At 40.6% G+C, this 26,919-nt stretch overlaps 1 protein-coding gene across 3 annotated transcripts in view; it reads right to left on the minus strand.

Annotated features, from left to right (window-relative positions):
* Positions 1 to 26,919, minus strand: part of FARP2 (FERM, ARH/RhoGEF and pleckstrin domain protein 2) — a 750,352-nt gene that overhangs the window by 485,213 nt on the left and 238,220 nt on the right. For all 3 annotated transcript variants that reach the window (XM_030215608.1, XM_030215609.1, XM_030215606.1), the window contains exons 3-4: positions 9,296 to 9,400; positions 6,579 to 6,621 (exon numbers count right to left, since the gene is read on the minus strand). In XM_030215608.1, the coding sequence (XP_030071468.1) occupies positions 6,579 to 6,621; positions 9,296 to 9,400 (148 nt within the window). The remainder of the gene's footprint in view (positions 1 to 6,578; positions 6,622 to 9,295; positions 9,401 to 26,919) is intronic.

Consider the following 26,919-nt stretch of genomic DNA (forward strand, 5'->3'; position numbering starts at 1 on the left):
TATCACCACTTTTGTGAAGAGGGACCACTTCCGCTGTTCTCCAATCCCTCGGAACCTCTCCCATTTCTAAGGATTTATTAAACAAATCTTTAAGAGGACCCGCCAGAACCTCTCTGAGCTCCCTCAATATCCTGGTTTGGATCCCATCCGGTCCCATGGCTTTGTCCACCTTTATAGCTTTTCAAGTTGTTCACAGACACTCTCTTCCCAAGGTCCTCCTGCAACTTCTCATAGCCCACTCAAGATTTAGCAACAATAATTTTTTGGCATCTGCAAATTTGATCACTTCAATCGTTCCCATCTCTAGATCATTTATACATACATTAAAATGCACCAGTCCCAGCACAAATCCCCATGGTACTCCGCTATTCATCCTCCTCTATTAAGAGGTCTGGCCATTTAACCCTACTCTTTATTTTCTATCTTTTAACCAGTTCCCAATCCACAACAGGACATTGCTTCCTAACCCATGGCTTTTTCGTTTCCTCAGGAGTGTCTCATGAGGGACTGTCAAAAGATTTCTTTTTTTATTTATTTATTTATTTATACATTTTTCAATACCATACAGAGCCATTAACAACATCGTACAGTTCCATTTTGTATTTGTTATAGCCTAACATATCTACCATAAACTTTAACTTGTATATTCAAAATCTTCATCTGCAATCAAATATAGAAACCCCATCCTCTTCCCCACCTCCTCCCCCTCCCCCTCCCCCCCCCCCCCCCCCCCACATCTGTGTGTCTAATTTATCTGTGGTCATATTATTGGACAACCATGTAGTATACAAATCCCAGATCTTATGGTATTGAGCAATTTGTCCAATGCGCATTGCAGTAAGTTTAGACATCAACTGAATGGATCTCAATTTTTCTATAACAGCAGGTAATTCGGGTAGTCGTGGTTTTTTCCACGACGCCACTAGGACCATCTTTCCCGATACAAACACCTGGGTGGCAAACCGATGGATATGATTTTTAGTTCCTGGCGGCTTAAAGTGTAACAAACAGGTTAGGAGTTACGGATCAAGAAAGGGATCTGGGTGTCGTCGTCGATGATACGCTGAAACCTTCTGCTCAGTGTGCTGCTGCGGCTAGGAAAGCGAATAGAATGTTGGGTGTTATTAAGAAGGGTATGGAGTCCAGGTGTGCGGATGTTATAATGCCGTTGTATCGCTCCATGGTGCGACCGCACCTGGAGTATTGTGTTCAGTACTGGTCTCCGTATCTCAAAAAAGATATAGTAGAATTGGAAAAGGTACAGCGAAGGGCGACGAAAATGATAGTGGGGATGGGACGACTTTCCTATGAAGAGAGGCTGAGAAGGCTAGGGCTTTTCAGCTTGGAGAAGAGACGGCTGAGGGGAGATATGATAGAAGTGTATAAAATAATGAGTGGAATGGATCGGGTGGATGTGAAGCGACTGTTCACGCTATCCAAAAATACTAGGACTAGAGGGCATGAGTTGAAGCTACAGTGTGGTAAATTTAAAACGAATCGGAGAAAATTTTTCTTCACCCAACGTGTAATTAGACTCTGGAATTCATTGCCGGAGAACGTGGTACGGGCGGTTAGCTTGACGGAGTTTAAAAGGGGGTTAGATAGATTCCTAAAGGACAAGTCCATAGACCGCTATTAAATGGACTGGAAAAATTCCTCATTTTTAGGTACAACTTGTCTGGAATGTTTTTACGTTTGGGGAGCGTGCCAGGTGCCCTTGACCTGGATTGGCCACTGTCGGTGACAGGATGCTGGGCTAGATGGACCTTTGGTCTTTCCCAGTATGGCACTACTTACAGTGGGGGAAATAAGTATTTGATCCCTTGCTGATTTTGTAAGTTTGCCCACTGACAAAGACATGAGCAGCCCATAATTGAAGGGTAGGTTATTGGTAACAGTGAGAGATAGCACATCACAAATTAAATCCGGAAAATCACATTGTGGAAAGTATATGAATTTATTTGCATTCTGCAGAGGGAAATAAGTATTTAATCCCTCTGGCAAACAAGACCTAATACTTGGTGGCAAAACCCTTGTTGGCAAGCACAGCGGTCAGACGTCTTCTGTAGTTGATGATGAGGTTTGCACACATGTCAGGAGGAATTTTGGTCCACTCCTCTTTGCAGATCATCTCTAAATCATTAAGAGTTCTGGGCTGTCGCTTGGCAACTCGCAGCTTCAGCTCCCTCCATAAGTTTTCAATGGGATTAAGGTCTGGTGACTGGCTAGGCCACTCCATGACCCTAATGTGCTTCTTCCTGAGCCACTCCTTTGTTGCCTTGGCTGTATGTTTTGGGTCATTGTCGTGCTGGAAGACCCAGCCACGACCCATTTTTAAGGCCCTGGCGGAGGGAAGGAGGTTGTCACTCAGAATTGTATGGTACATGGCCCCATCCATTCTCCCATTGATGCGGTGAAGTAGTCCTGTGCCCTTAGCAGAGAAACACCCCCAAAACATAACATTTCCACCTCCATGCTTGACAGTGGGGACGGTGTTCTTTGGGTCATAGGCAGCATTTCTCTTCCTCCAAACACGGCGAGTTGAGTTCATGCCAAAGAGCTCAATTTTTGTCTCATCTGACCACAGCACCTTCTCCCAATCACTCTTGGCATCATCCAGGTGTTCACTGGCAAACTTCAGACGGGCCGTCACATGTGCCTTCCGGAGCAGGGGGACCTTGCGGGCACTGCAGGATTGCAATCCGTTATGTCGTAATGTGTTACCAATGGTTTTCGTGGTGACAGTGGTCCCAGCTGCCTTGAGATCATTGACAAGTTCCCCCCTTGTAGTTGTAGGCTGATTTCTAACCTTCCTCATGATCAAGGATACCCCACGAGGTGAGATTTTGCGTGGAGCCCCAGATCTTTGTCGATTGACAGTCATTTTGTACTTCTTCCATTTTCTTACTATGGCACCAACAGTTGTCTCCTTCTCGCCCAGCGTCTTACTGATGGTTTTGTAGCCCATTCCAGCCTTGTGCAGGTGTATGATCTTGTCCCTGACATCCTTAGACAGCTCCTTGCTCTTGGCCATTTTGTAGAGGTTAGAGTCTGACTGATTCACTGAGTCTGTGGACAGGTGTCTTTCATACAGGTGACCATTGCCGACAGCTGTCTGTCATGCAGGTAACGAGTTGATTTGGAGCATCTACCTGGTCTGTAGGGGCCAGATCTCTTACTGGTTGGTGGGGGATCAAATACTTATTTCCCTCTGCAGAATGCAAATAAATTCATATACTTTCCACAATGTGATTTTCCGGATTTAATTTGTGATGTGCTATCTCTCACTGTTACCAATAACCTACCCTTCAATTATGGGCTGCTCATGTCTTTGTCAGTGGGCAAACTTACAAAATCAGCAAGGGATCAAATACTTATTTCCCCCACTGTATGTACTTATGTACTTATGTAGGTGTCCAATTTCATCGGGTATACTGTGTCTGTCACCCTGTGCACAAAGTCCACTATGTTTTCCCAATAACTTTGTGCATATTTGCATGTCCACCATATGTGATACATATCTCCCACCGCCCCACATTGCCACCAACAAAGATCAGAGCCCAATTTAAACATATTGACCAGGTGGCTAGGGGTGTAATACCAGCTGTATAGAATCTTGTGCCCATTGTCCATCATTGCACTGGATACCGATACTCTTAAGAGGGATCTAAAGGCCTGTGCCCACTGTGCAGGTTCATAAGTGACCCCCAATGCCTTTTCCCATTTTTTTGTGTAGTGTTCCACCGGTTGGGAGTGGGACAGTAAAGCTCTATATATCCTTGAAATACTGCCCCTGTCTCCACCTCCCATTAACCCTTTTTTCCAGTGTTGTTTCGACTAAGCTGAGCTCCTCCCCTGCTTTACGATGGATAAAGTCTCGCACCTGGTAGTATTGGAAGGCCTGGAGAGGTGAAAGCCCATGTTCCTGACATAGCACTCGGAAGGAAGGAACGTGCCCCTCCTTGCACATTTGCCCCAGTTCACGCAATCCCATGGCCTCCCATTCCTCATAGGCTATGTCCAATGCCCCTGGTCCGAACTGAGGGGTAAATCTAAGAAATGCATGTTTAAAGTATACCCTCCCTGGGAAAAATTTCTCCCTAACCCTATACCAGGTGTTCAGTGGCCACTGAATCAGAGAAGGACTTTTTCCTATTATCTCTTTCAATTGTTGTTTCAGTAGCCATGGTATTGCCCCAAATGGGAACGGTTCTAGCCAACTTTGTTCTACATGAGCCCATATCTTCCCCTTATCTTGCAGCCAGATTGCTAAGATTCGTAGGTGTGCTGCAGAATAATATTCACGGAATGCAGGGACCCCCATACCCCCCTTGTCTCTCAGTTGACACAACGTCTCCCGCTGTACCCGGGGCAGCCTTTTCCTCCAGATAAACGAAAACATTTTTCTCTGCAAGCCTCGGAAAAAATCATCTGGTATTTCAATTGGTAGGGCCATAAATAGATAAAGAAGCTTCGGGAGGATGATCATTTTGATAGCATTAATCCTTCCCATCCATGATAATGTTAAACCCTCCCACCTCTCCAGCTCCCGAAACAGATCTTGTACCTTCGCTGGAAAGTTACTTTTAAAAACTTCTTCCAGGCTTCGAGGTATATTGACCCCCAGGTATCTTATGTATTTACTGGCCCATTTATAGGGGAACTGGAGCTTCAGCTGATCTAATTGGTTACTAGGCATATTTATTTCCAACGCCTCTGATTTGTCAAAATTTATTTTAAAACCCGAAACGGCCCCATAGGCCTGTATTTCATCTCCAATCCTTGGAAAAGCTGATAGGGGGTCTTTTAAGATAAGCAGGATGTCATCAGCAAAAAGGAGTATTTTAGTCTCAATCCCTCCCCCTCTCATACCTCGAATTCCAGGGTTTGCTCTAATTTTGGCTGCTAAAGGCTCCATCACCAGAGCAAAAAGCAGTGGTGACAGTGCGCAACCCTGCCTAGTGCCTCTATGTAGGGAGAAGGGGGGAGATAAGATCCCATTGACTCGCACCGCTGCCTTCGGGGTTTTATATATTGAATGTAACCATTCTGCAAACCTCCCCCCAATACCCGCCTTCTTTAGTACTACTACTACTTAGCATTTCTATAGCGCTGCCAGGGTTACGCAGCGCTGTACAAGTTTAACATGGGGAAGGACCGTCCCTGCTCAAAAGAGCTTACAATCTAAAGGTTACAAACTATGTAGTCAGTGTAGGTATCATGAGTGGGGAAGGTGGTTATGCGCCAAAAGCAAGGGAGAAGAGATGGGCTTTGAGTAAGGACTTGAAGATGGGCAGGGAGGGCGCATGACGTATGGGCTCGGGAAGGCTGTTCCAGGCATTTGGTGATGCGAGGCAGAAGGGGCGGAGTCTGGAGTTAGCGGTGGTGGAGAAGGGTACAGATAGGAGTGCTTTGTCCTGAGAGCGGAGGTTACGGGTGGGAACATAAGGGGAGAGGAGGGTAGAGAGGTAATGGGGGGCTGCAGATTGAGTGCATTTGAAGGTCAATAGGAGAAGCTTGAACTGTATACGGTAGCAGATCGGGAGCCAGTGAAGCGACTTGAGGAGAGGGGTGATATGAGAGTATCAGTTCACGCGGTAGATAAGACGTGCGGCGGAATTTTGGACAGATTGAAGGGGGGATAGGTGGCTAAGCGGGAGGCCAGCGAGGAGAAGGTTGCAATAGTCAAGACGAGAGGTAACGAGCGAGTGGACGAGGGTTCGGGTGGTCTGTTCAGAGAGGAATGGGCGAATTTTGCTAATATTATAGAGGAAGAAGCGACAGGTCTTAGCTGTCTGCTGGATATGGGCAGAGAAGGAGAGGGAGGAGTCGAAGATTACTCCGAGATTGCGGGCTGAAGCGACGGGGAGGATGAGGGCGTTGTCAACAGAGATGGAAAGTGGGGGAAGAGGAGAAGAGGGTTTGGGTGGAAAGACAAGGAGCTCAGTCTTTGCCATGTTCAGTTTCAGATGCCGGTTGGACATTCAGGCAGCGATGTCTGAAAGGCAGGCCGAAACTTTGGCCTGGGTTTCGACCGTGATGTCGGGAGTGGAGAGATAAAGCTGGGTGTCATCAGCATAGAGATGGTATTGGAAACCATGTGATGAGATCAGCAAGCCCAGGGAAGAGGTGTAGATCGAGAAAAGAAGCGGTCCAAGGACAGAACTGCAAAAAGAAATGGCCAGCTGACACTGGCAGAATTCAGGATCTCTTTTACTAAAAGTACATTATGTAGTTAACGTTGGAATTAGTTTTCCCTTAACAATTCATTTAGCAGCTTGATAACTTACTGTGGAATGCAGCAGAGTATTATGCCTTACTGCATTCACATTACCTGCAATGTTGTTTACATGCAATGAGTGTAGTCTCTCTACATTAATTCTATGGGAAGATGGACACACTCCAAACAGTTAACGCACAGCCTTTGCAGTTAATGTGTGTTAGTTTTTGCAACTATTGCACGGCAATAGCAACATTTTAGCTCAACCTAGTAAAAGGGTGCATTAGCAACATTAAACACAATCCCAACCACATGAAAAATACAGAAAATTCTATAAAGACAAAAGCATTGTACTTACTTCGAATTTGTTTATCTATAGATTTCATGGGGTCAAGCCAAGTCTAAAGAGGAAAAGATTAAAAAAAAAATTAAAACTTGCATACTCTCAAACAAAACTGGGACTTAAGATGTACACTGTCGAGTAGCAAAACGTACGAGACCAGTCTCAAGGTAGTGTTTTCACTGGAACCTTTAATCCTTTTAAAACAAACCATTATGATTACCAGAGATACTTCCAAATCAGAAACCTAAAAAAAAAGGAAAGAGGACTAATTTCTAAAAATACATGAGTAGAGAGATGTGGTAGCCGTGTTAGTCCACTTTTAAAGGTAATCAATAGAAATAAAAGAAAATAAAACAGAAAGGAAAATAAAATGATACCTTTTATATTGGACTAACTTAATACATTTTTTGATTAATTCGAAGGTAACCCTTCTTCATCAGATCGGAAATAAGCAAATGTTGATAAACAGTATATATAAGTGAAACATCAAAGTTCAAGAACTTAAAGATCTGGATTTTCAAGCCCATTATAAACCATAAAATTCTACTGCTTTGTCACCATCCTATCACCATGCATATCTCCCTGTCCCTCATCCACCCAGCTCTCCCTGTCTCTCATCTTACCCACCCCACCCTTATCCTGTGAGACTGTCAGTGGAATACCTTTTTCTTTTATTTCTATTGATTACCTTTAAAAATACATGAAAAACAAGGTGATGTGTTTTATCTAAGAGCTTACTACAATACTTAATAAGTAATCTTCACTTCATCTGCCTTTCATTTTATACCCACTGAAATGAAAGATTTACAGGATTTTCAGCCACTGGTCTAGTTTGCAGACCCATGGATACTTGGTTTCCACAGCCCTGCATGTGTACTTTAAAAGGTAAATGTCCCGTGGAACTTCATTTCCAAAATCAACTGGCTGCCTGTGCCACAGGAATCACTTACTCTATATAATTTGCTAATGTAAAGTATTAAAGGACAAAGAACACAAGTTTTCTTGCTTTTGGGACCGTTCTCGGTTGTGGGGGAGGAGAGACAGGGAGGGGGGTTAAAATCTGGAAATGATGGATCTTAAGGTTGAGGGGTGTTAAGTTCTTGTACTTAAACTGGTTTGTTTCCATCATTAATAATTGTTAAGTACATAAGTATATAAGTAATGCCATACTGGGAAAAGACCAAGGGTCCATCGAGCCCAGCATCCTGTCCACGACAGCGGCCAATCCAGGCCAAGGGCACCTGGCAAGCTTCCCAAACGTACAAACATTCTATACATGTTATTCCTGGAATTTTGGATTTTTCCAAGTCAGTTTAGTAGCGGTTTATGGACTTGTCCAATTGTTGAACTGTTACAATAAAATTAGGAGTGGACGAGGGAGGGATTATGGGATTAAATGTTGCTGGTTGTAGTTTGGAGGGTTATGAGTCCAAACCCTGCAATTCTTTTGGTCGCTAAATCTGGGGATGGGGGAGAAGAATATGTTGGGAATGGTTGGGAAATGGAAAGGAAAATGGGATTTGAAATACCGCCTTTCTGTGGTATTTTGCAACTACATTCAAAGCGGTTTACATATATACAGGTACTTATTTTGCACCTGGGGCAATGGAGTAAGGTTAAGTGACTTGCCCACAGTCACAAGGAGCTGCAGTGGGAATCGAACCCAGTTCCCCAGGATCAAAGTCTGCTGCACTAACCACTAGGTTACTCCTCCTCTTGAACATAACTTGAACATAACTGTATAAGTTGGAGTTCTGTATCTGATTCAGATGTTCAATAAAAATTGTTTAAAACCTAAAAAGGACAAAGAACACTTCAGGATTTCAAATAAAATTTTAACTGTCCATTGTCCCCTACAAATAGAGGGAGCAATTTTGAAAAGGCTTTTTTTCTGTAGGTTAAAGTCTGATTTTACCTGTAAAAATCACTTTCAAAACTGCCCCCTTAGATACTTAACACAGACTTGGCATGTTCACTGCTGAAATACAACTTACCAACATGGAACAAATTATTGTTATAACATGAGGAAAACCAGTTTTACAAATTGTTTTTTAGCTATATAGGCCAGTTGCAAACTCAGGTATCACTGTGACACCATAAAATAAAATGAGAAGCTTCCTGAGATCAAACACAGTGCTGAACAGCCAGCTAAGAAATATCTACAAACTTATGTTTTAAACTTTTTATTAACAGCAAACTGTGATACAAAGGACTGCATTTCCATTAGAATTAATGTAAATAAAGAACCACAGAAAGCGAGTAAACTCCATACAATGATATCAAACTCCCCCCCCCTTACTCCCCAGAGCACTCCCCCCAATCTGTTCAATTCACTTCTAACTCTTACCCAAATGTGACTCCCCCCCCCCCCCCCCACCGCCTACTTTCCCAAAGAGAGATCCTCTGACCAATATAGCAGGAGGTATTAACAACTTTTTAACCTTGCTTCCGCCATATCATTAAGAAATATCTACAAACTTAAAAAAATATATTAACCCCAGAAGTCAGCAATTGACACACAAATAGCACAGGAATCAGATACTTTGGAAATATCCTCTCCAAACATATGAGGTCCACCTTTGGCAGTTTATCAAGTGGAATACAGTAAACAAACTAAAGATTCAGGCTCTCTTTAAGCCCAAGGGGAAAAAAAAAGGTTAAAGATCAGATGGGAAAATAAAAACAACAATAACAGGCAATGCAACTTCAACTGTCAGGTGGTATCAACGTACCCAGTACAGTTGGTTGCTCTGGAATTCAACTCCAAAGTAGTCCGTCTCAATCAAGTTTAAACGCTTGTATACTTCAGTCAGCAACACTTGGCCGTGACATTTTGTCTAGAAGATAAAAGCAAAACACAGAGCATATACATAAGCATGGATAAGACAAGGTCAACATGGATTTAGACAAGGGAAATCTTGCCTCATCAATCCACTACATATCTTTGAAAGGGTAAACAAACAAGTGGATAAAGGTAAACCAGTCAATACTGTGTATCTGGATTTTCAAAAGGCATTTGACAAAGTAACTTATGAAAGACTCCTAAAGAAACTGGAAAGTGATAGGATAGGAGGTGAAGTCCTATTGTGGATTAAAAACTGGTTAACAGAGAGAAAACAGAATAGGGTTAAATGGAGAAGGGTAGATAGTGGGGTTAATCGTGGGTCTATATTGTGACTCTTGCTTCTAACATTTATAAATGATCTAGAGATGGGAATGGCTAGTGTTAATTTTAAAGGCCCTCTTTGCGCCCTAGGAATATCCTTCCACTATGTGTTGGGCCGCCTGCCTAAATCCTTTTGATATTCCATCCCAGTGATATCTCTGTTGTGTAGGTACCAGGAGGCGTAAGTCTAAGATAAGGTCCATGACTATGGTCTTCTGTGTATCAGGATTTAAGTATTTCTTTGCCTAGTTATGTTCCCATATATATAGTATTAGAAATCCATAAAAATCAGTGTAAAGAGTGTGTTAATTGTATGTGGTTTAGTTTTAAGTTAGAATGACAGGTAAGGAAATAATGGGAATAAAGACAGAGATAGATTTCAGAAAGAAGACTTTATTCTTACCAAGTTTTCAAAGTACAGACATCAAACAGATTCTGGGTTCAACAGCACAGGGCCCTGCCGTCCGAGAAGAAGCGTTGGGGAGGACTCCAACTTTCTCTCAAAATCTTATCCCTTTTATAGCCCCAAGTCCCAATACAAGTCTATTGTGAGGTACATTTTTTTCTCATATTTCTCAATTTCTGAGATCATACTTTCGTATCCGGCCAGATGTACATCTGTACCCAACTCTCTTCCGTTCTATCTATTTCTAGAGTTTCCACACTTCCGTAGATGTCAACATGTTTTTCGAACATTTTGTTTTTCTCGTTTACTAAAATATCTTTATCAGTTTCACATCTTCCTCTTGTAATACCTTTCATAACATTTCATGATCTGTGTGCCATCTTATGGAAAATAAGTCCCATTTTAAGAACCTCATTTTATTCCTTTTACCCATTATTATTTCATTATAGGTGCTATATTCAATTAGAAAGTTGTACCTGGTTGTGTGAAGACCCATTGTTCAGACCTGCTTTTTGCAGATTCTCAAATATGATATCATTAGCTTGTTATTTGGCCTAGTCAGTACTTTTCCAGTTGCCCTAGCCTGTGTAGCTTAGCCCACCACTATTCCAGTGGTAGGTCTGAAGCCAGGCCACATATTAACATTCCCCTCTTCACCCTATCCCATAGGGTGACACCAGGGTAAATACACCATGGTACCATCCATTCCAGAGGGTATCCTATCAGGCCATCAAATTTTTCTGAGTCTTACGGTTAACTGGTACAGTCAAATTTGTTTTTGGTTTGAAATTACCATCTTGGCACCACTTCAATTATTTCAATACGTCTTATCTATATCTGTGGTTATACAAAAACTTATAATTACTATAATAATATTTTTAATTCAACCCGTTAATATGCAGGTTCTGACTTATTCTTACCTATATGAGTATATATTGTTGTCAATCATAGATTCTTTGGTTATATACTGATTATATCTTGAGCATACATTTGCATAGATTTGCATGGACATTTTGCTTATGTATCACATCATCTTATAAAGCTTTATATGGTTATATTGTATCCCTGTGTGCTATTACCTGATTATACAGTTGCAGACATCTCTCTAGTGTCTCTAGCATTTGCATAGCGATTGGTCCTTCTCAGAGGGAGATAGTCCAATGTGTTATCTCCTGTGGTGTTGGGAAGGAGATTTTCGTACAGGGCATATTGTCCTGCTGTTGTCTTTTTCATTATTGCAGTTTCAATTAAGCATTCTACTAAGCCTCTAGCACAAGGGATTATGCAACATCCTACTAATACAAAAATTGCTACCACTATAATTATAGTAGTGGCTGCTGAAATGATAAATGTCTTCCATTTACCAAAAGCTCTATCCATCCAACCAGTCCAGGATGTGTCAACGCCAGAGTTCTCTGCCAATTCTTGTGACAGTGAGGTTAAGCCTTCCAAAGCTCTGGTGATTGATCCATCTGGAGCAGTATTGTTGGGGATAAAGGTGCAACACTGTGTACCTATTTTCCGGCACACTCCGCCCTCTGCTGCCAGAAGTTGGTCAAGCACTAATCTGTTTTCCAACGTCATCCTGCTGGTGGCGTCTAATTGCGCTGCAATTCCTTGAACTGCATCTCTAGTGTAGTTCACAAATCTCTGCTGGTTGTAATATATATAGTTAATCCAGTCTAAATTTTTATTTATAGTGGCCCACCAAAAGAAAGCTGATTCGAATCCTGCAGCTATTTGGTTTCTGGCTTTGAACTCATCAGGAACCCCTCTTGGAACTCCAATTGCATCTATATAGACCCGATCATCAAAAGATCCAGGCATTGCATTTCTCTTCACTCGTGAGGAAGAGCTGCTATGAGGAGGGAGCAAAGATGCTATTATGATTGGAATTACCAATTTGACTAAGGCACATCTGCCTGTCCAACTCCTGTGGAGTGTATGGTAGATAGTGTGGGTTCCACAGTACCACCATATGTCTGCTCTAGCTTGTGAAAAGTCTGTGAGATTTAGATTTCGTAGAGTCTTTTTCTCTAGGGTTGTATTACAATTGGTCAAATTTCCTAGAAACCGTGTATTTTTCACCCCATATCATTCCAGACATGTATGATATCTGGTTGCAGGATCTGGAATCCTGAATGCGGGTGGAACCCTCAGCCGAGGGGGTAAGTAGGGGTGGTGCTCGTCAAGATGTTGACAAGACTGATTGAAGTCATCTTTCATTTGTAATAACTCTAACATACACCAAAAACCATCTGGATCATTGTTCAGATCTAAAGGAAAGGGAACTACAGTTGGTTCTGCTCTTGCATGGGCACAAAAATAACAATTAGAGACATTCAAACTCTTTGTAGTATAATGCGCCCATTCGAGCCACAGGTTTGTCTCTCCAAATCCTGTTTCTAGTGCCACTAAATCTTTAGAATTATTAATCGGCACAATCTGATAAGGAATCTTTACTTCTGGGATTTTTGTTGGCATCAAAGGATTATTTTCTGGTTGGGTTGGGGGTGGAACAATCTTAAATTTTCCAACGGGGTCTCTACCTGAGGCATCAATTCCTAAGGAATAAGTTCTGTATGTAACAGCCGTTACTCCTCTGAAAGTGATAGCCACTTGATTACATTTGGTCATTGAACAGAGGCCAGTCACTCGCAATTTCATAATAGAAATGCTCTTTTTGAGATCTGGAATTTCGCTACCTGAGTAGGGAATCCATGAACCTGTGTACCACCATACTTGTGCCCAACTTCCGCAATTGGAGAAGGGACACAGGTATACCTCAAAAGCTGACAAATATTGCTGCACAGGGTGTTCCCCACACATTGTGTAAGCACACACATCAAGGGTGATTGTGGTCGTGTTCTCAGTTGTGGGTAATGTTATTTCAGGGGTGGTAATAAACTGTTGCAGAAAACTTTCTAGATCTTTTGTTCCTTGTACCATAGGCATGGTGAGCACACACAACAGAAGGGCTAGGCACTTCATGTTGGTAGTTTTCATGGCTAAATGTAAGATCTGGACTGTACCAAAGGCAATTGGCGGGTAATGAAAATGAGTAACAAAAATAATCCTAGGGTCTTAACCAGAACTGCAATTGCTATAGTTAGTATTCCAAGGTATACCAATGCTTGATATATCATGAGGAATAATTTGGGTAGGGTGGGTAAATTCTAATAGCTCCTCTTTCAGTAGGGTCGGGGATTTCGAAAAGGCTATATACTTCCAAAGGTCCCAATCCAACCTCTCTAATGAACAGGAAGGGTATCCAGTCAGTGCCCAGTACAGCGTAGGTGATTAACCAAAAATCTACAACGTCACCAGTTTCTGGTCTTATTAGGAGGTCGTCGGTTTGTTCAACTTGTAAACCTAAGGTTCCTCCAAACAGTACCAGAGTGTGTGTGACCGTTCGACTAGGACCTAGTGTCCAACTGTCAAACAAGGGTTCACACAATGTTTGAAATCGTGTGAAGGGGTCCCAGTTGGGATCGTCTTCTGGAGCTGGGTCCCAATGGGGATGTATTAATTCTCTTGGATCAAAAAGGTACTCTGGGGGTTCGGGGATTAAGTGTTCACCTAAATTTAAAGGCGACGGTGGGGGAGAATCAGGTGGAGAAGGCTGGTTATCTGGTCTGTTCTGGGACATATATTGATAGCTACTTTGGGATGGTGAGCTATCTGGGAGGACGAGTAGCTGGGACGGTGATATTTGGAGTGGCTAAGGTAGTATTATTCGTGGAAGGAGGAACGTCACTAGTAGGAACCAGAGGATAAGGAGGAGGGGTGGGTCGTGATTCAAGCAAGGTAATATTATCCCCAAAAGCAGTTGTAAGATTGGGGACAATATGGACCGAGCTACTGATATTATTGGGAGCACTTGTAGAATGCAAAACAGGAGAATCAGTGAGGACAGGAGTAGTCGCAGCGTTTTCAATAGGCACAGTAGGATTGCCAGTTGAAAAGTCTGTTGTGGCCGATGTGTCTGACCAAGGGGTGGGATTACTGGTGGCAAAGGGACTAATCTTTTTTCTGCCTTGGTTTCACATGCCCGATGATGCTTCTTTAATTTATTTTTAGTATACTGGGTAATTGATGACACATGTACTTTATTATGTGTATTTGTGTGGCCCTCCCCCATATCTCATTATGTTAATATTTTGATTTAATACTTCGTGATTCCAGTTTTGAACTGTTCTGGTTTGGGTTAAAATTTGGATGTGTAACATTTAGAAATACATGTCTTACTAATCCGCAATATTGTCACATATTTCCTTGTTATGATTGAAACGCATTTATTTCCTGTAGAATGATTAACCGATAGCATTTCAGGATGCCCGTTGCATATTTAACCACATGTTTTGTTTTGCCGTTAAGAAGCTGGTGTTTTTCTCCTTTTTAAATGCTATCCTATTGTACTGGTGTTCTATGAAAAAGGGTATAGAGCATTGTTTCCAAGCCATGCATTCAACCTAGTTTCCTCTCTATATGCGTTATGTTCTTTATTTTTAATAGACACAAGCTCTTTCCTGCATAAACATTTGTGCTCAAATACTGTTAGGTTTTACTTTCATGATGGCAGCGCTGGTTCGCGGCTCACCTATAATCTTCACATTTTCATAACACTAATATACAACTCGTTTTACTTTAATAAAATCAGTTTATATACTTATCTTTAATTTTCTTCCCGATACAAAGGATGTCAGCCGTACGAGAAAATATTATGCTGTTTGCTTAATGATCTACAATGCCTGTCCATCAATCTCTAAGCCCCGCTTCAGTGAATGTCACGTATCTCTCAGACTTCTTCTGCTTTGCTCGTTTTGCATGATTGGTTTCGTACTGCTTGCCCAAGCTCCCTTACTGTCAGCTGTTTCGCTCTATTGCTTTACAGTCTCCCTTTCGTTGTTTGTTGTGTGGCAAGTGTATTATCTAGTGTATAGTGAATGTACCTTACCCGAAGAGCGTACATGTGTTTTTTTCTTTTTTCTTTTTACTTGCTATCTCTGGAATAGGTTTCAGGGATTCTTTCTAGGAACATGCCATATATCTTTTTATTTTTATTTCTCTCTTTTTCCTTTTCTTATCTTTTATTATTATTTCTTTTACCAGTGTCACGCTATAACTATTGGCTTTGATATCGATGCCTGGGGCTTACACCCATGGGAGGGGACCCTCCAATGGATGACGGTATCTCAGTTATTAGATTTAAAGCAGAATTCCATTCCATTTTCGGAGTGGCCTGCGGATTCGGCATTATTGCCCACATTGGGGTTACTTGTATACATGATCGCCGTGACAATAAAGGGACGCCTAAGACATTGGTTGAGATTGTGTACAAGGTGACTCGGGCGATTCTAAATTCTTAAGTGTATTTTGGTTTGTTGAATCGAGTAGAATCTTCAGTTGAATTGAGCAGAATCTTCATTCTAAATTTTTAGCTGTATATTAAAATATCCTGTGGAGGTTAGTTGAATTGAGTGGAATCTTCATTTGAATAGAGCAGAATCTTCCTAACCAGCGAAAAACCATAGGGTATCTGTTCTCCGAGTTCAGGGAACTAGTTTCGCAGCTTCCTGGACCCTTTCAGGGGTAGTAGCCTCCCCTCTTTTGAGGGTTCTACCATTGGAGTGAATCATGGCCAATGGAGCTGAATCTTGGCGGCTAGTAGAGCAGAATCCTAGTTGTAGAAGCCTACCCTGGGGAAACAGTTTTCTTTATTTTAGAGTAGGATACATACGTAAGCTGACACTAGGTATTTATTCACTTATACACCCACTCTTTAGTTGCATTTCTGTTTGCAGTTTTTGTCTTGCTTTCTCCTAATGTCACTTGCGGTTAAAGCGTTGAGCTTTCCGCCAATTAGTAATTTTTATTTCGGGTCCCTTTGTTGGAGCACATTCATAGATGTGTGAGTATGATTGTGTTATGTCTCTGTATGTTCTACTATCAGGATAATCATTGCATGTTTTTGTAAACTGTTAGCACATTATCATTTCTAGGTCTCCCTGCTATCTCCGAAGCTGCCTTTTGAACCACTAACCTTGTACCAGGTTCTAGGTCTGGTCAATATATATATTATTATTAATCTAGTTCATTTTTTTCTATAGCAGATTATAGGTCTGGAGCTTATTTGTAGACCACTTGCTCACTAGGTCCCGTTATTATACATATTGGGTGATGTTGTTCACTACCCATTATATCATATCTTCCTCTCCGCACCCAACACCAGATACTGGTGATCTGGCATCTATTCAGATCTCTGGTAAGGACTTTCCGTCCGAAACAAACCTTTCTATTTTGCGGTTGACCTCCCTATGCCACCGAGAGTTCGGAAGGGCATAGTGATCCCGCCAACTGTCCTCCTTCTCAATTGATTTTCTGCGCTGGAGATTACATTGCATGAATCGTGAGTATATTTTCATTTATTGTATGTATTGCTATTGAGCTTGCCTTTGTATACTTTCATGGCCTGTTAGATTAGCTCTAATTTAAATGCTTTATTTTACCAAATTTAGGATTAAGATTTTGTCCTCAGTACACAGGGACACCTCTGTATGTGGGACAATAACTGTGTCTGTGTATGAGTGTGGTTTTCCTTTTCTGTTTGTGTGCTGTGACTTGTAATTGGCTACTGGAATATTTATTTTTATGTTTTTTGTTTTGAAACCCTAAACAACTCCTTAACCGTGCAAAATTCCAATGCTAGGTTTTGAACTACATTTAGAAATATCTTGCTTCCTCTTCTGAGCTTTACGTTTTCTACTTATCAGGATTAGGTTACTGTTTTAATTTTATGTCTATATGTTGCTGTGTGTCCTGTGATAAATGGCATATATTAAACCAGCTAATTATTAGGGAATCATTTCTTTAGTTTTAAATTAGTGCTTTAAGGTTACCCCGCGAGATTGTCTATCAACTGCAGTGGTAGTAAATCTCAAAGGAGTGTTTTTTTTTTTCCCAGGATTGTATGTTATTTCATTTAAGCAATGTTTGTTTGATTTGGGATGTGATGTTAAATATCTGATTGTTTTTGACTTCTGATAAATTGCTTTCAATAGAAATGCAAGCACTTTTTAGTTTTAATTTGTATGTGTATGTGTTCTTTGAACATTGCATAATTATTCCAGATATTTACTATGAAAGGTTCTATATTATATGCCATCTAAAACACTGTTTATTTGTGACGTTGTTTAAAATAACTAGTGCTGATGTTCACTTCCTGGCTCTCTATTGGGGATGTGTTCCGTAATAATGAAGTAACTGTTTTAATTTTCCCTTTCACGTCTTATCTACAACTTTCAAACTTCCTTCCCTGCCTCTTAAAGATTTATAGTTTTAAGATATATTATTGTATAGAGTTCCAGCATTTCTGGTTCTCCATAGGGTTTAGAGATTAACCCTTGCATAACATAGCTGACTGGTAAATCAGAACTAAAGAAATTCAGGTTGCTATTATTTTAGAGCTATGTTCAGATAAGACTAGCTACAATTGCCAACTTCCTTTTTATTGAAAACCGTACCTCTGGTACCTCTCCTGAAGTATTAATTCTATGAAAACTAATTACACCAGCATGAAGTTTTAATACGAAAATCTTAAACTTACAGTTTTTGTTTGATGTATAGACCTATTTTCAGTCACCATTATATCCAATGCTTGCAGTGAGCAGTAAACTCAAATTAGACACAGGAAGCACCGTTATTTCATGATTTCCTTAAGACCGAATGACAGAGATTAACCCTTGTAGTTCTTATTTTCTCTTAATTTCATTTTTACAAAAGCTTTGAACTCAGTATATGATACAAGAATTCATTACGTGTTTCAGATTTTTAATAACTAGATGGGTTTTTCTATCATTCTGTGTTATCCTTGCTACTCTTTGTTTAGAATTCAATTTACAATGTAGGCTTACAAGCTGTTCCATTTATCATACTGGTCTATATGAACATATCCTACTGGTCAATTTATGCATTTATTGCATTAATAAAAATTGTTATTATATTCTTGATTCTTGAATTTTACTAAAATGTTTTAAGAAATGCTCCAAATTGTCTCCTGCTTATAAAGCGGCTCCTCCTCTCTATTTAAAATATACTCTAAATTGTGAATTGATTCCTGGGAATATATAAGCTTGTTTTTAGCTATCCCTCTGAATGTGAATCTTGATATGCTGTCATAATTTAGGGCCCAAATTGTGAAAGCATAGAAAGGATCAGTTTAGAATTTAATATAATTTTAATTTTCCAAATTGGCTCTGAACTATTACAGAGGACTATAGGTTATTGTCCTCCTCATTTGGCCTATTTGAACCTTGTAAAGGTCACGTGAGGAGCCCTCGTAGAAATATATAGTTTTTACATTTCTGATATTGGCTTTTCTCTATCTCTCTACATATCATATTAAAGGCTGCTGTATTTTCCTGGAGCAGACTCTGACCACAATGTTTCCTCAGACTCTGCTGACTTCCTGTGCCAGCAAAATCCAATCTACCGAGAGAAAAAAAATTGTTTTCTACTTGTAACTTATGATTTTATATATTGAAACTATGCTCCACCTATTGGTGCCCCAAGGAACTAACAATGCATTCTTTGATTTTTTCTTTCTAATGGTCCTGTGCTGAGATTTGACCACTTGATATTACTTCTTATATTAGCTCTATTTATTAAGTCCTGTAGGTTGAGTGAAGACTGCTAATCCAATTCCTGACCTACCGCCTCTATTCCAGTTTGGTACTTCTGCTACCACTGACCTCTGGCAAGAAAAAAGAAGTGCCAACTTCTCGAATGAGAAATTTCTTTTGTCCAGATGATGTCATTAACTTAGACCTTCTTGGTTATGCTCTTAAATATTCTGCTGTATTAAATATTTTTACAGGCTCATCTTTTCCAGAACATACATGTCACTTTACGTATGAGCTCTCTATTACAACAGACAGCGACCGTGATTTCAGAAGATACTTCCATCACCTGGACTAATTATGAGTTTTAAATTTCTGCACATTAGTCTTCTGCTTTGACTATGACTATTTCCTAAGCTACCCTTTCTTTCTGAATTATCTAACTGGTAAGTCCTGCTGGCCTCCTGCAGCTGAGGGCCCAACCCTTGGTGAATGTTAGTCATCGCAGGTGAAGATTCCATACCTACTGGCGATAGATTGCAACGCATTGTCCGTGCCTTTTGACTATTTTTGTGCACCACGTTCCTGACCCTCCATACACCTATAACCTGAATTTTAATTGTTTTTTTGTACTCTTTACTTTTGTTCCATAAACTTTACCATTGTTATTTGATCATCTCTTCCTAATTATTACTAATCTGTCTTGCACATTATGCAAGCCAGAAGTGGGGATATATTATGCAAATCCCAATTCCTAGTATTAAGAGGGTTGCAGTTGAAGCTCTGATCCCTACCAATCAGGAGATATAAATTCATATATACTGTTGCTATTTATGTAAATTGGCTTTTCATTATTGAACCCTTATGGTTTCGCTTTTGCTTTTGCACTTAATTAGCACTGTTTTCTCCATGTTTACATTGTCTTTCATGTCTCTTGACATCTATATATTATTTTTGCTTATTCAGTTCACGCTGAGTATGCCCACCAAGATATAGCAATGTATCATTCAGGCATACAGTTATTTTGCTTATTCCTTTGCCAGCCTCTGACTCTTGATGGACTGAGTATGATGGGGCATGCCTAGAATAAAGACATGGAAAGATCCAAGTTTGTACACCACAAGTACGTCTTCAAGATCTATCTAGGCCCAAATGATGTTAGATCCCCCAAGGTTGTGGCAATAATCTTTACACCTTGCAAACTACTGGATCACAAGTTTTGGGTCCATGTGAAAGATATACGGGTTTACTCAGCCACAGGACCTGAGGTTACCAGCCTAACCATCTCAAGACCAGCCACTTCCTTCAGCAGGCCAGCCTGAAAACCCAGATCTCCGTCCAGATTCTTCAACGCTTCCACCGCCTCAACCATGATCGATGAAAGAGAATTCAGAACTGATACTTAATTTGAGAATTACTGTTGCTGTTTATGGACATTATAGATTCATATTTTGTTTTATTTTCAGTTTAGCAGTAATCCTGTCTAGATATTGAAAAGGTTTTATTTTTATTTTCCTATTATTTCCTTTGTTGTTCTAATTGTTTTTCTAAGAGTTTCCCCGTTATTTCTGTTTATGTAATTTAAATTGAAGTTGATATTGCTCAGATACAAGGGTAACATCAAACCCTAATACTGGCTATGATATCATAATGTAGGTGTAAACCCTGTTAGTATCAACCAGTTATGCAATTGTTTAACTTTGGTGTAGGCTTACTTAAGCTGCATGTCTTTCTGTAGGTTTGACTAAGCTCCAAGTGGGGTAACGGATATATAAAATGCTTCCCATACTTCCAGATCATTATGCATATGTCAAGATCCATGCATGACCTTTGTTAATATAAATATTCCTAGGATTGACCATTTTTTTTGCAGTATAAGGCAACCTCATACTTGCTATCCACTTTTTAGTGCTCATGATTGGATGCTAATGATGAGTAATAGTAAGGTCCAGGAATTCCGACTTGTTTAAGGATTCTGAATACCTACAACCTAAAACAGCTTGCAATCTGAGTACTAACCATATATTTGTTGAGCCACCATAACAATGCTTAATCAAAACCACTATTCCTTCCGAGGACCACTGAGATAGATACATTAGATTATCTCCCCATGTACTATGCAACAGATACAATAGAAGTCATAGCAAGACCTGAAAGTGTTTATTAGTATGATCCACCTGAAATTGCTATTACCTCAAGAGGGGTAACATCAAGATTAAGACCCAAGGGGTTGGGTAATAAAAAGGGAATTCCATATGCCCAAATAATATATCACCTGAGAATGAAGTTTCCTATCTTGCACCATACCTTCTAACAATTTGTAAGACCAAAACTCCCCCTCTGGTTTGATAGCTTACCACCTTCTGGAATGGATGATGACAAGCTTGACGAGCTTTGTGTCACCCCTCTCCAGAGGGGGTGACAAGTGGGGAATGTATAATTATAGTACAGCAAGAGGCCCTCACTGGATGCCCACCGGAAGGGTGGAAGGCCAGATTTTAGGACTCAGGCTGTAAAAATACCAGCTAGGTTTAAAAATCTATGACTGGCTGAGCAAGGACTTGCTTTTCCTGCAAGTTAATATGTGTTCTAGCTTGAGACCTATCCACTGGAATAGTGGTGGGCCAAGCTACATAGCTTTAAACAGCTGAAGAGCACTGACTAGGCCTGAAACCAGCTGATGGCCTTATAGCAGAGAGCCTGCAAGAGTCTTAATGAAATCTGGTACAACTTTCAAATTGAATGTAACACATACGATGTAGAAATTATGGACGAAAATGGAAAGTTTGGTTTGTAAGATGGAGAATGTTTTTAATAAGTTGGCACCCAGATCACAAGATGATATAAGACAGAGATGTCCATGTTTTGATGTTTGGATGTCCGTATCTAGGGAGATGTCCATGTTTGGATGTTTGGATGTCCGTATCTAGGGAGATGTTGACAAAAAGGGAAATTGCGCAATAACTTGCAATAGCTAAAACGGAACTTCATAAGAACAAATTGTTGACAAAAAAGGAAATTGCGCAATTCCCATAGACTTGTATTAGGACCAGATACTATATAAGGAAGGGCATCAGATAGATCGTTGGAGGTTCTCCCCAACGCATCTAGGACGCAGAGCTCCGGTCAGCTGAATCCAGAATTTGTCTGATGAATGTATCTGATTAAAGTCTGATTTGCAAATAAACTCTTCATTCCAAATGATGATTTGTGGGCTTCACTTAATGATGAAAGGCTGTAAGTATAAATGCTTTTGCTACATCAGGCTATCATTCGCTGCATTATATAACCTGTAGCCTAAATCCAGTTTGTCATAAGGCTGGTATCTATTCCTTGCCAGTGCTGAGAGGCGGACTAATGCGGGTATTTGAGACCTAACGTCTCTCTCAGTGGCAATTCCTTTTAAAACCTCATAACTCCTGGATTACCCCAGTACTAGTGTTATTTAGAGATGGAGTCAGATTGAGGTCACTCTAGCCTTCTTGGGGGGCTCGGGACCCCCCAATTCTCAACACTAGTGAGGTAATTAAATTTGCTGATGACACAAAATTTATACAAAGTTGTTAAATTGCAAGAGGACTGAGAAAAATTGCAAAAGGACCTTATGAGACTGGGCATCCCAAATGGCAGATGACTTTTGAGGAGAGCAAGTGATGCATGTGGGAAAGAGGAACCCAAACTATAGCTATGTGATGCAAGGACCAGTAAAAAGGCTCTAGGTATCATTAATGATACGTTAAACCATTTGCTCAGTGTGCAATGGTGGCTAAGAAAGCAAATAGAATGTTAGGAATTATTAGGAAAGACACAGAAAACAAAAGTGAGAATGTTATAATTCCTTTGTAATTGTTCCATGGTGTGATCACACCTCGAATACTGTGTGCAATTTTGGTCACCACATCTCAAAGATATAATGGAACTAGAAAAGGTATAGAGAAGGGTGATGAAAATGATAACGGAGACAGGACGACTTCCGTATGAGGAAAGGCTAAAGCAATCACGTTTACTCTTTCCAAAAATACTAGGACTAGGGGGCACGCAATAAAGCTATCAAGTAGTAAATTTTTGTTTTAAAAAGGAGAAAATATTTCTCCACTCAATGTGTACTTAAACTCTAGAATTTGTTTCCAGAGAATGTGGCAAAAGCAGCTAGCTTAGCAACCATTATTAAGATGTGAAAATCCAATGCTTATTTCTAGGATAAGCAGAATAAAATCTGTTTCTCTTCTGGGATCTTGCCAGGTACTTGTGACCTGGATTGGCCACTGCTGGAAACAGGATACTGGGCTTGATGGACCTTCAGTCTGTCCCAGTATGGCAACACTTATGTTCTTATTTTAAGATGTCAGCCTAAAGCCAATACATATACAAGGGAAATGGCATGAACACGAAAGGAAGAACAGCACTTTAATTTGTAAAGGCATCTTTCTCCTAACAAAGGCTTTTATCACTGAACTCATGAGTTGCAGGGTCAGTGCAAGAAAGAATGAACAGCATTAGAACATCTGAGACCCAAGCTGACTATTTGTTCAGACCGGAACCAGCGAACACCGCTACGGTACTATGTAAGCCACACTGAGCCTGCAAATAGATGGGGAAATGTGGGATACAAATGTAACAAATAAATAAACATTCAAGTTTGTGGTTTCTTTTTGGAAGATTTTTATTTGGAATGCTATCTTGATACAATAGCTTAAAAAGGTTCTCATATCCAACTAATTATATTCAACAGACCTCAATCCTTCCCTTTTTGGGTCAAGAATAAGTACCTGGGGGACAGAACCAAGTCTTTAGGGAGTGTTAGTACTGTAGAGCCTTCCTTCTCAAAAGATTATCTTGTCCCAGGGTCTAGCATAGCCTTCCAAATGTTTGAAATCGGACCTGACCAAATTCACTCTGTATGTTTCTAGACATTTAAACAAGAAGGTGGGGGTGACAATAGGAAGCAAGGGAATTCAGAAAGTCACCCCCAGCAAAAACATGACAGCAGTGGAAAAGGTAATATTAATATAGAAAACCATCTAAACTCGCTTAACAAATGAAAAACCATCTAAACTTACTTAACAAATGGAAAGCAATGAGCACAAATGCTCATAGTCTAAGCAAAAAAGGTTAAAGATTTGAAAGCCCTGATATTTGAGGAACACTTCGATATTGTTGCTATTACACAGACATGGGTTCAATGATTCTCATAAATGGGATGCGACCATACCAGGCTATAATCTTTTTAGGAAGGATAGAGAGGGCAAAAGAGGTGGAGTGGCGCTGTATGTGTGAGAAAAATTCAGAGTAGCTGAAATGCAGGGGACCTGGGGAAAGGAAAAAGCTATATGAATCATTCTGGAAAGAGAAAATGGAATCTGTATCCACATGGGTGTTATCTACAGACCTCCAGCACAAATAGAGAAGCTGGACAAAGATCTGATCGAAGATATCCATATGGTTGGAATGAAAGGGAAGGCGCCATTGCTGGGAGATTGCAACTTGCCTGATGTGGATTGGAGTGTCCCATTGGCAAATCAGAAAGCAGCAGAGAGATCGCAGATGCCTGACAAAGTGCTTTGCTCAGACAAATGGTGAACAAACCCACAAGAGAAGGGTCAATGCTGGATCTAGTACTCACAAATGGAGGTAGTGCTTCCAATGTCTGGGTGGGTGCCCACCTAGGCAATAGTGATCATAACATGATATGGTTTGATATAAGAGCAAAAGCCGAGTGCAGACGCACAAAACTCAAAAGTACTGGATTTCAGATGTGCTGATTTTGGTAAAATGGGGAAATACTTGAAGGAGCTGATGGCAGGGGTAGACATTGGAGAACTGGAAGCACAGTGGTCCAAGCTGAAAGCTGCTATAAATATGGAAACAGATCTGTACAATACAAACTGCAGTTCATGTGGGGGGCAATGCCCCCATACACCCCAAACTAGGTTTCAACCTAATTCATTTTAAATCTTGGATCTAAATGTCATAAATAAATACATACATGCATACATACAAACTGCAGTTCATGTGGGCAGGGGCAATGTCCCTACCCCCCCCCCCCCCCCCCACCCCCAAACTAGGTTTCAACCTAATTCATCTGGGATCTAAATGTCATGAATAAGTAAATAAATAAATGTATAAAAACAACTAGGTTTCAACCTAATTCTTCCACCTGTGCTTTTGATAGCCGTATTTTCCTCTTTGCTTCTTTGAGTTTATTCTGGCAATCTTTTCCATGATTGCCCTGTTGTGTTCTTCTGTATTTCTTGAACAAAGGCTCCTTTGCCCTTATTTTTTCAGCCACTTGTTGGAGAACCATATATGCTATAATGAACTTCTGTGTTGACTTTGTTTGCATCTGCGGAACTGCTTTTTAGTTTTTTATGAATATAAAGCTTTTTGATGTCTGTTTATGGTGTGTAAGATCTGAAAGCGTTCACCAATTCCTCATTTACAAGAATCAGAAGTACTCAATAACTATTAGCATGCGTACTGCTCTCCTGCACTGGCCATTCAGGGGAGGATTTTGCACTGCTCACGGATCCACCTTTGGTGTATCATTTTGTTTTATTCTTACACAGAGAGTTGGTGAAACTTTCAGATATGTAAGGTGAAACTTAAGAGCTCTACTTCCTGACTCCTTTCTATTTAACACAGGAAGTCACAACTGTTACACTTTCAATCTCTCTTCCTCTCAAGGAGAGTGAAAGTTAGAAACACTGGTGTCTGAATCTGCTAAACTGTTTGTGTGATTTACAGCTGTCCTGAAATTTATGCTGCGCGTCTTTGGCTTTCTCCTTGATTCAACTAACTCTTATCATGTTGTGGTTGTGTCTTAGAGCAATGTGCTATTTTCCACTTCTTTGACTGGTTGCAAATGGTTACTTAAACTCTATGTGAAGATCAAGAAAGGGTGTTTGTACTTTCAAATGTTTTTTCCCTTCCTTTTTCCGGGTGCCTTTTTATTGCATTGCAATCCAAATATGCCCTGCTGCAATGCAGATGTATAATATTTTTATACATTTATTGATTCAAATCCATTTTGATCTTTTTAATTTAAACACTTCAGAGTGGTTTTCTAAATTCTTATTTTTGTTCTCAGATGATCTGTTCCTTACCCCGCCTTCTTCCTTTGCCCCTTCCCCTGGCCCTTTCACTGACATACACCCATTTATACCCTCGACCCGCCTCCCCTATTACCCTCCCCTTGCTCCATCCATACCTTACCCTGGTCCACCCGCCATCCATGATAGTTTTCCCTCCCCCTACTACTCCTTCCACCCCACCTCCTATGACTGTATAGTCGCAACCCTTCTACACCCCTTGCCCCCACATCAGAGACCCCATTCCTGGAATAACTCCTGACCCTTCCCTACTTTACAAACCCTATCCCATTTATGATTCCACTCCTGCTTAGTCAAACTCCTCCCCCTGACATCATCCTACCTGTACGGCCCATTTCTAAATCTTGGCTGTACTCACTTGTTCTCATTAACACAAGCTGAACTTGTTTAAAAGAATTCTTTCAACAAATTAACCACATAAATTGCACTAATGGTCTGTTTAGGTTTTGCCTTTCCCCAGATGGATACCGAAATCACCTTGACGTCTCTCACAGAGGGGGCGACTGCCAGCAAAAGAGAGCTACCCGATAATGTATCTGACCTGAAGGCTATGTTGCAGCAAAGAATCGCCAGATTAAAGGACAGATGCACAGACCCCAATGTAACCCGGTGTGAGATACAGGACATCATTGAGCGTGAGTTTGAACAGATGCATCAATTGGTCCATGAGCGAAAGAGACAAGCTCTCCACTTACTGGAGTTGCAAAAAGCTTTGGCCTCTACCCTTCTTTCTGAATCATCTAACTCGTAAGTCCTGCTGGCCTCCTGCAGCTAAGGGCTCAACCCTTGGTGAATGGTAGTCATTGCAGGTGAAGATTCCATGCCTCCATCCCACTTTGTTTGTCTTTTCCCAAGTACTGGCGACGGAGATCAACACCGTGCCCGCTATTTTGACTATGTTTGGTGCACCATGTATTCCCGAACCTGAATTTACCACATGAACTGCCAACATCATCTTCAAATTTTTATTTTTTTTATTATTGCTGTTGGTACCCTTTTCTTTTGTTCCATATACTTAACCTCTATTGTTATTTGGTCATCTCTTAGTAGTAATCAC

The sequence above is a fragment of the Microcaecilia unicolor genome, chromosome 10 (assembly GCF_901765095.1).
Source record: "Microcaecilia unicolor chromosome 10, aMicUni1.1, whole genome shotgun sequence".
Taxonomy (NCBI): domain Eukaryota; kingdom Metazoa; phylum Chordata; class Amphibia; order Gymnophiona; family Siphonopidae; genus Microcaecilia; species Microcaecilia unicolor.